The sequence below is a fragment of the Gymnodraco acuticeps genome, unplaced genomic scaffold (assembly GCF_902827175.1).
Source record: "Gymnodraco acuticeps unplaced genomic scaffold, fGymAcu1.1, whole genome shotgun sequence".
NCBI lineage: Eukaryota > Metazoa > Chordata > Actinopteri > Perciformes > Bathydraconidae > Gymnodraco > Gymnodraco acuticeps.
This window is the reverse complement of record NW_022991584.1, coordinates 1,695,620-1,705,393: the sequence shown is the minus strand read 5'-3', so window position 1 is coordinate 1,705,393 and position 9,774 is coordinate 1,695,620. Positions and strand designations below refer to the sequence as shown.

Below are 9,774 nucleotides of genomic sequence, written 5' to 3'. Positions count from 1 at the left end.
GTTTAAGAAGATTTGGGAGATTTCCTATACTAACATCACATGACCTAATGGTAATAAAAATGCAGGCATGTGGTATAGAGGCTCAATGCATTGAGTGGAAAATCAGGACACTAGTAAAGACAATAGTCCCTGTAGGGTCACTCTCTGGCAGTGTTGGGTGTAATGCGTTACAAAAGTAACGGAGTTACAGTAATGTATTACTTTTTGCTTTAACGAAGTAATGTAACGCATTACTAATTACATTTGAGTAATATACTACCCGTTACAATTCTCAGTAGCGCAGTTACAACTCATTTTAACCCGAAATGAAATGGTGTTTTGTTTTTTTAGAATTCACTAACATCGTTAACATAAAAAATTGTGCCGGTAGATTAGTAAACCTGGTGTTTAATTTATTACTTACAATATGTAATGTATTACATTTTGGAAGTAACTTGCCCAACACTGCTCTCTGGACTATTTGAGGACGCCATCTTTCTACTACAGCCAGTTTGCACACTGGACAGCAAGCTGTTAGCATAGAAGCTCCGAAGCCTGAATACCTCTCACGCTCCAGGGGCCCACTTTGAGACATTTAAAATGCCACAAAACATTACTTCGAAAGACAACCATGCAAATTCTGAACTCGGTCTTGAAGAATGGCCGTGTTCCAAGGCTGGAATAGACAGCGCTTTGGGCCTCGCTACTTCGCAGTGGAATCCAGGACCTTTGGGCAGAGCCATCTCCAGTGGGTCACGGTTAGACATCCAGGCTTCACAGATTGAACGCGCAGAGCTGGTCCCAAAGACTGAGATTAAACTGTATCACCGTCGCTGGATCATGCTTTTTCTCTTCAGTGGCGTCTCAGCCAGCAATGCCTTCATGTGGCTTCAGTACGGCATTATAAGCAACATTTTCATGCGTTTCTACAACATTGACTCTTTTGCCATTGACTGGTTGGGCATGATCTACCTGCTCACTTACATTCCTCTCATTCTGCCCGTCCTGTGGCTCCTGAAAAACAGGGGAATCCGGGATGTCATCCTGATTGGGTCAGCTTTTAACTGCATTGGTGCTTGGATAAAAATTGGTAGTGCCAGTCCCAATATGTTCCTACTCACATTTCTAGGCCAGTTTATGTGCTCGGTAGGCACTGTGTTCATCATTGGTATTCCCTCTTACCTCGCCTCAGTGTGGTTCGGAGAGAAAGAGGTTTCCATTGCTTGTTCCATAGGAGTCGTGGGATACCAGGTTTGTCTGAATATATGATCTAAAGTCAGAGACCACATAGTGAGGCAGCTGTCTATAGATAATGCAGCTGCACTGCATTCCAGTGACACATAGGTCTTCTAGTGTCTTGGTGCGAGAGTCCAGAGAAAATTGAGTTAACTGTTTGCTGAAACCTCCACATTGTACTCAGTCTTCTTAGCTTTTGTAACGTTTAAACAATATTCTTGGCGGAATTAGTTAGACGACATAAATGTTCCTTCCAGACTAGGTGGTACTAAAAAAAATATCATGGTTGTCTCATATTGTTTTCTGCTAGTTTGAAGGGGTATGTTTCAGTTGCCTTAAACATGAGCAGCATTGATAACTCAAAAGAAAGTGTTTAACCGTTGATAATACGGACCCTATCTACTCTTAAAGATCAATTGGCTTAAGGTTATGAATTTACATTTACCATTATATATATATATATATTTTTACCAATAATTCAAATAACAGAAATATACATTTTAAGTGGTGTCAAACAAGCAAAAGTAACCTCTAAATACACATGTTGTGGTACCATTAAGTATGTATGAGATAAAGAAATGAAGTAGCAACAATGGCAAAGAAAAGAAAGAAAAACTGTTGTTTGATATTACCAAACAAACAATAATGTGTGTTGACTTTTATGCACTGTCTTATAGCTGGGTATTGCCATCGGGTTCCTTGTGCCTCCCATCCTGGTGCCGAATGTGGACGACATGGACGAGCTGGCTCACCACATCAGCATTATGTTCTACATCACAGCAGCAGTGGCCACCTTACTCTTCATCCTCGTGGTCTGTGGTAAGAGTTGTCATGTACTGTAGCACATCAAGGGTCAGTCTGCATAACAAAAGTAGTGTTTTTAAAAAAACGTCCTATCTAGTGTTATCTCGCCATGCAGACAGTCAGTTATCTTTAAACATCTCCAGATATAACGGAAACTTTCTGCATGACTAGACATTCCGGAGGTTTATCCATTTCTGTTAGCAAATATACACAAAATGGAATGTAGACTAAAATGCTATTTTAAAACCATATGTCTTACCGTGTAAATAATGATTTTGTTGGTGAATAAATAGAAAGTCTAAATGGTCTAAGGTGACATCACCCCCGTCACTCATCTTGTCCTTTTCCCTCAGAAACACACGTTTCACACATATGTTTTGTTCGGGCCATTTCTCGCTCAGGCCGGTGGGATTTTCTCATTCAGTGGCTCCACGTGATGATGGTTTTAATTTACAGCGGACTTCTACTCTGAAAAGAAGCATCATTCAGTAGACAAGAAATGTGCTGACATGCATGTTCAAACCAGCACAAAACCATCCCTTAAGGCAGTGGTTCTCAAAGTGGGGGGCGCGCCCCCCCTGGGGGGCTCAGAAGCATGCCAGGGGGGGGCGCGAGAGACCAGGAGGAAAAATGGTTATACAAAAATTAATTTAAAAAAAAGATTAAAAAAATTAATAAAAATTGAACAAATTATTGATTCGAAAATAATATGATGCAGTACAGTACTATTACGTCTGGGTCTCTGTGTTTCATTAAAGCTCGGCTCTGTGTGTGTGTGTGTGTGTGTGTGTGTGTGTGTGTGTGTGTGTGTGTGTGTGTGTGTGTTGTGTGTGTGTGTGTGTGTGTGTGTGTGTGTGTGTGTGTGTGTGTGTGTGTGTGTGTGTGTGTGTGTGTGTGTGTGTGTGGAACGAGCCATTTTGTGTGCGCGAGAGAGAGAGAGAGAGATAGTGCACCGGTACCGGAGATCGTTGTTGTTAGCTTCTGGTGCTAGCCAGCTACGCTAACGGATATAAGGAGTTTTTTCAACAACAACGTGGAGGAGAGTTCTCTCCTGTCAGACTGAGAGACTCAGTGAGTTAAAGGACTCTCTCAGTGTTATCTCAGTGGGTCTCAAATGTTTTGGTCACCATTAATGTAAACAATTATTTCCGAGGCACACATTTATATGATCATTATAGTTATAAAAAAATAAGAGAATAAATGAAAAACAGGTATGAAATACTATATGACAGTAAAACAAGAATAACGTTTAAAAGGGTGATTTGTAAAATATCCATAAAGAAATAGTAAATCTGTTTACAGTTCTGTTTCAAATGGGTGTTGATTGATGTATCCATAGATCTCTTCATTTTGCTCTCAAAGTGCACCAGATTGATGCATTTAACTTCAATATTTAAAAATAAATCTTCCCGGACGAGCTTTCCCCCGGACCCCCCTATGTGAGGTCCACACACCACCTATAAAATAACACTTGACCCCTGCTTACACCTATATGCCGTGAGCTGATTATCGAGCCTTCATTGTAACAGTCACACTGTGTATTTGCGTGGGGAGTGTTGCAGTAGAACATTCCTCTGGAGCGCCCGGTACATTAATGGGAAACCCTAAATGTTTGAGCACCCTCTATGAAACGTCAAGCTACCCCACAGCACCCCCAAAATAAATCTCTGGCGCCGCCACTGAGCCTGACTATTTGTGTTGGGGGGGGCCTGACTTTTTTTTTTCTCCAAAGAAAAAGTTTGAGAACCACTGCCTTAAGGGGAGATTCATAAAAAAGAGCCTTTGTGTTACAAGTCAGGAAAGGTCAGGAGAAATGTTGAACAGGCAGAGAAGTACTTGAACAAACTGAACAGTATAGTTTGTTTAAAGCTATATTTGTCATAGAGAACTAGAGGATGTATCATCACAAAATGACACTTTCTCATAAAGGGAAGTGGCGTGACTTCATGTGACATACAGGATATGGACAGGATGTATTCTAATGACTAGAATCATAAGAAGTGTTTAGAGTATGAGAGAGGTCCTGATAATTTATTCCAGTAAATTACTCTGACCTCCTAATTGACCTTTCCGAAGTTATTGAGTCTATGTAAGTTTGCTGCTTGGCTCAGATCCACCAACGTCAGCAAGATCTCACCTCTTCCTAACCCCCCCGAAGAACCAGGTTCAATTAACTGCTGTTTCAATTCAGACAACTCTTTTTTAATCTGTTTAAGCGATCCCGAAGGATTTTGATATCAGTAAATGGAGTGTGCTCCTACCTAAGTGTGTGTGGCAGGGTGCAATCTTACCTTTGACGCAGGAGAGGAGAGCACAGGTGTCTTTTAAAGGATTCCAATCCAAAAGGTGGGATCAGTTTATTTGAAGAAAAATAGGTCCAAACTAATACAGGGTTTTTACCTTCTTTCTCACAACATTATAATCATACTAACAAAAAAACCGTGCTGTGATCATGTTCAAATGAAACTTTAATTCACAGTCTTACATTTATTACCAAAATGTTTTAATTTCAACTGCCCATTTCAGTTGTGACATTTTAAAATTCTCCCGATAGAATTTAGAGGTATTTCCTCGTAAAAAGACCGGTGACAATAAAAAGCGCATTCAACTTTCCATTCATCAATTAATTCACATCAGTTTCATACCGTTTTTTTTCCGACACAGACGGCGGATTAACACTCAAAAACCCATACCTGTCCGCAAAATTCGGGGGACAACATTTCCCCACAGGTCGCGGTATTTATAATGTGCATACACTTTTTCCGACACAGATGGCGGATTAACACTCAAAAACCCATACTTGTCCGCAAAATTCGGGGGACAAGATTTCCCCACAGGTCGCGGTATTTATAAAGGTTCATACACACATCTCTCAATCAAATCATTCCACTCAGCCAACAACCAATAAATTCGAGAGATATTTACCCCCGTCTGGAAGGACCTTACCGAGAGCTATTAACCCAGCTCTGAAGCACACAGCCTACCCGGAGAGAGTCTACCAGGGGTCTCCCCCCCCTCTCTCGCGCTCTCTCAAAAAACCAGTCTCATTATGCTAAAAAAACTGGATCCTAAACCCAAAAAAACAAACTCCTCCTCTTCACGTAATTTGTGAAGAACTGCGCATGTCCTATAATGTACAAGGCTGAACATGCCTCAACATGTTCCACAGCTGTTATGGGATAAGACACCCTTTCATATGAGGTAAAAAGGACATGAACTCTCTTTGGCCTCTAATGTTTCTCCCCTTAGTGTGAAGCCCCCCCCCCCTCTGTGGACTGCTGCCAGAGGAGAGGAAGAAAACTCAACCTAAACATACCACTTTGTTTTGTTTATACTGTAACTATAGAAAACCTAAAATATGAAGCATTTTCATTGTGGGTTATACAAGAATATAATTGATTATATTTGATTATAACTAACTTTTCGTTTTTAAGTATTAAACATACTATGAAAACTCACAACACCCTCTTTTCAAAACGCAAAGTTATCAAAATAGCAACAGAAAAAATTGTAAGCATAGATACATATTCAAAAACCGTCAAGAAGCATTCTCATTATGGGTTTATACAAGAATATGATTGATCATGTATGATTTATAATTAACTTTCGTTTTTAAGTATTCACTTCATACCATGATCTCAATTAACTTTCGTTTTAAGTATTCACTTCATATGAAGATCTCAACAGAAGGGAGTTTATAACCTGAAGGGATTAGTCAGAATAACACACGAGGGTGTAAATATGTATTACCCTTCTATAGAGAACATTAGGTTAAGTAAGAGAGGAGGCAAAAGTTGCATGAAAAAGCTGTTGTCCTGTGAGGATGGGGGAGGGCGGGGGTGCTCGTAAGCATTCTGCATTCAGAAACACAAAAGAATGCTTGTGAAGGCATTCCATAGTGGCACCATGTACAACATTCAGACTGACGGTCAGTGTTGTTGGTATAAATATGAAGAAAGATATAGAGGACCAGGAGAAATGCTGAGGACAACGTTTTACTGTCTTAAGAATAACCAGTGATTCTGTATAGGACGTACAGGCTTTCCTCCATGGGATTGATTCATTTGGGCAGTGGATGTGACTCTTGGTCATTCCAGCAAGATAAGTCACAGCTAGTTGGCTACAGTAGTTTCATAATATGACACATAAACTCACACACACATAGCACACCCTCACACATACATGCAAGATGCCATGTGTGAGGGCTGTCCTGCTGGCAGGGCCATCTGTAGCCCGGCAACAGGCCTGTGAGTCAGCAGGGCAGACAGCGGCCCAGGATTTAGAGATTTGCATAAACTGATAAAAAGAGAGGTGGATGAAGGAGTTTGGCTGCTGCCGTCCTCTGACCGAATCGACGGCCAAAGGTCACCACAGTGAAAGTGGAAATAGGCATGTGCAAATCATTTCATATGCCGTTTTTAAAGAAACTTTCAATTTCTATGAATTACAATGACACTGTTGTAGCGGCTGTTTCAAAGACAAGGTTGGTTTCACAGGATTAGTTAGAGCAGGTTACTGAACACTGAACCAGGTCTTATCACAGTTGTCGCCCTTAAAGCGTCGGCCCTCACGAGGTCAGAGACTTGCTGACTGTTTCTTTAGAATGCTCAGAGGAAGAAAGTGTGGGGGTGTGTTGAGCTTAGAGTGCGTGTGTGGACCTGTCCAGCTGTTTCTGAATGTGCATGCCCCCTCACATTTAGGAAGTGAGTAGCCCTCTTGCCTCATATAAAGAGCTTATAATACTGTCCAATAGTAACCTTTCGTTGGCTTAAAGCACGTAAACAATCACGTGAGAGAGTTCCCACTTTAGCAGCTTTAGAGTAGTACAAATATAGTGAGAGAGATTTTCCGAGGGAAATTTGAAACATTGTACATTTCCAATGGACAGAGTTGTTCGCACAGATTCAGATAAATTGGCTGTGTACTCCCAAACATTCCTAAACTATACAACATTCACAGCCATAGGAAAGGTTTTAATTGTTGCTGTATCATAATGTATCATAAACTAGGGCTGTGCGATTATGGCAAAAATCATAATCACGATTATTTGGGTCAATAATTGATATCACGATTATTTTGACGATTATTCATTGACCATTTATTGAACTTTAAAACAAATAATATTTTACCAATAAACAAGAACAAATATGTTGGACCGCACTTCCAAAACCATACTAAACATATATTATTAATATGATAAATAAAAATAAATTGGACCAAAATAAATTAAATCAAACATGATGCAGTGCACTGTCACAACCTACTGAAAACTCCTTAACATATAGCCAACATTTTGGTAAAACATATTCAACATATTCCACTCAGGCTGGCCAACCGTCATGGTCCAGAAGTAACAGGAAATAAATGTTGAACTCCTTAAGACCAAATAAAAAAAATGTAGGCCACCATGGCAAATGCTGGTAGGGCTGCTCATGTCATCTCTTAAAGATTTGTTGCAAGAAACAACAGCCTGTTTACATGGTCTGGTTTCAGAGATGAGCGCAGGCAGGTGACGATATTGCCACCTGTACTGAAGACCCTCAGCCACGCTCCGACACATGTGACGCCGGCCAATCACAAAGCTTTGATGCGTTCAAGTGCATTATTTTGGCACAGGAAGATTATGTTACAGGACATTAACGATAAAACAGAATATTGTTGTTCTATTTGTAGACACATCTCGCGATCGACTGGTTGGGCACCCCTGGGCTAGACCATAGGTCTGTTGTGGTAGCAAAGTAGTCAGCTGAAGCCACATCTCTCTCAACTTCCCCACGGCATTTGTCATATAGTGCAGGCAGCGCAGACCTGCTGAAATAATACCGAGACGGCATCGCGTAACGCTTGTCCAACGTGTTGACAAGTTGCTTAAAGCCCTGGTTGCTAACAGTGGACATATCTTTAGCGATGTGAAATGTAATGGCAAAGTACTTGCAAATAGTGGAAATAGTTTTACCCTTCTTTTTAACGAGTTGCTGCTCTTGTTCTGACATCTTCGCTCTCGCTGAACACTCACAACACATGTCACTCCCACGTGGCCGAGTGGGCTTTTAGGGAGAGGCGAAAGCGCACCCAGCAAAATAATCTTAATAATTTTGTCAATTATGCTGTTTTCATAATCGTCGCAAGCCATAATCGTAATCGCGATTAAAATACGATTAATTGCACAGCCCTATCATAAACATCATAATGTGTTTCTGTGGATACTCCTTGTTGTGGGTACCATATAATGATATGCTCTGTAGGTTTGAGAAATTAATTAGGTCAACATGGCAGTAAGAAATGGCCAACACACTGAAAAAACCTTACATTTTAATATATGAATCATGTTTGACATTAATACACCAGAACATAGAATATATGTTATATCACATCTATGAATTACAGTATGTGTTCTTGACTGACTCTCCCAGTTCACCTGTGACCTGCATTGTAATCTGTGTGTCTGAGAGTCAGCTGCTCTTCTCTGTGTTCACTGTGATTAATATTGATTGATATGTTGGTCTCTCCATGTGTCAGTCTTCCAGGAGGGACCTACACTTCCTCCGACTCAGGCCCAGGCCACAGCTCGCAGCATTCCCCCTGAGCAGTACTCGTACACAGCCTCGGTCCTCAGGCTGCTCCGCAACCGGCCCTTCATCCTCCTCATCATCACTTATGGTCAGTGTAAAACAAGAAAAACAACCACAGGCAGGGCTTTGGTTTTTCTTTGTATTTGTTTAACTGAAAAATGAGTCCTTGATTTTGTCAGTACAATCTCTCACTGTAATCATTTAACAACAGTACCTCGACATATAATAACCTTTTGAATCAATATAGCAAAGTTGTTAGCAAACACATTACATACCCAGCAATTAAAGATAAACATAATCATGTCATTGGAGTAAAGTTCATCTGATGACTGTCAGTCCAATTTCTACTCCCTTTTAGATCTGTTTTGGTCTCCACCATCTTCAATTGGAAATATCTGTATCTTCAGCTGCTAATAAGTTACTTTTATAAACATGTCCAGTTCAATTGACCAATCCAACTGAAATCTGCTACCAGATTCAGGTATTCCCCGGACACATCACCATACCTACCCTGCCCCACGTGGGTTCCTAAATCTGCTTATAATTGGTCGGAAACCACTCCCTGATTGTAAAACAAGCCCTGATATTATATACTTTTAAACCAGGTTTATCTTTTCGTGTGTCATAAAAATGAACACATCCTCCTCAGATAATCACAGACATGATATTTATTGTGCCCTATAGAAGTTCAAAGTTTGGTTTAAGTCTGACAATGTTTAACCTAAAATAAAACTAAAAATATTTCCTGTCCGTCAAATAAGTAAATCTCGTCTAGTCACAGCAAGAACGTCCAACAGCTGTGAGCAATCTATGGGAACCTTTGACCTCACCATGTTATTTCCACAGTTCATGCGACTATTATTAGTGTCTCTGTTGTCCTTTTTTTTTTTTTAACCGGGACAGTGCACACTGATGAACACTTTAAAACCAAATAATGCTTACAAGTGTAAATGAGCCGGATTTCAGCTATTCCACAATGAGCTGCCTTTGATGGAGAGGACATTTTGTCCAAAAGTTGTCCGTCTACGGTGGACTTCACAGTCTCCTCTGGTTTTTGACCGAGTGCAGCGTCCAGTGTGTTTTTTGTGGATGAATTCCCCTAAGGGTGGGGCCCCCCGCCAGTCCATGTAAACATTTATTAAAAAAATCACTTACTTTTAAAAGAGTTAAAATTGTCAAAACT

At 40.5% G+C, this 9,774-nt stretch overlaps 1 protein-coding gene across 3 annotated transcripts in view; it reads left to right on the top strand.

Annotated features, from left to right (window-relative positions):
• Positions 1-9,774, top strand: part of LOC117533775 (feline leukemia virus subgroup C receptor-related protein 2-like) — a 44,096-nt gene continuing 34,322 nt past the window's right edge. For 2 of the 3 annotated variants that reach the window (XM_034197705.1, XM_034197704.1), the window contains exons 1-3: positions 1-1,230; positions 1,893-2,034; positions 8,539-8,679. In XM_034197705.1, coding sequence (XP_034053596.1) covers positions 580-1,230; positions 1,893-2,034; positions 8,539-8,679 — 934 coding nt within the window. In that variant the 5' untranslated portion in view covers positions 1-579. The remainder of the gene's footprint in view (positions 1,231-1,892; positions 2,035-8,538; positions 8,680-9,774) is intronic. The other variant, XR_004567113.1, reaches the window with a different exon arrangement.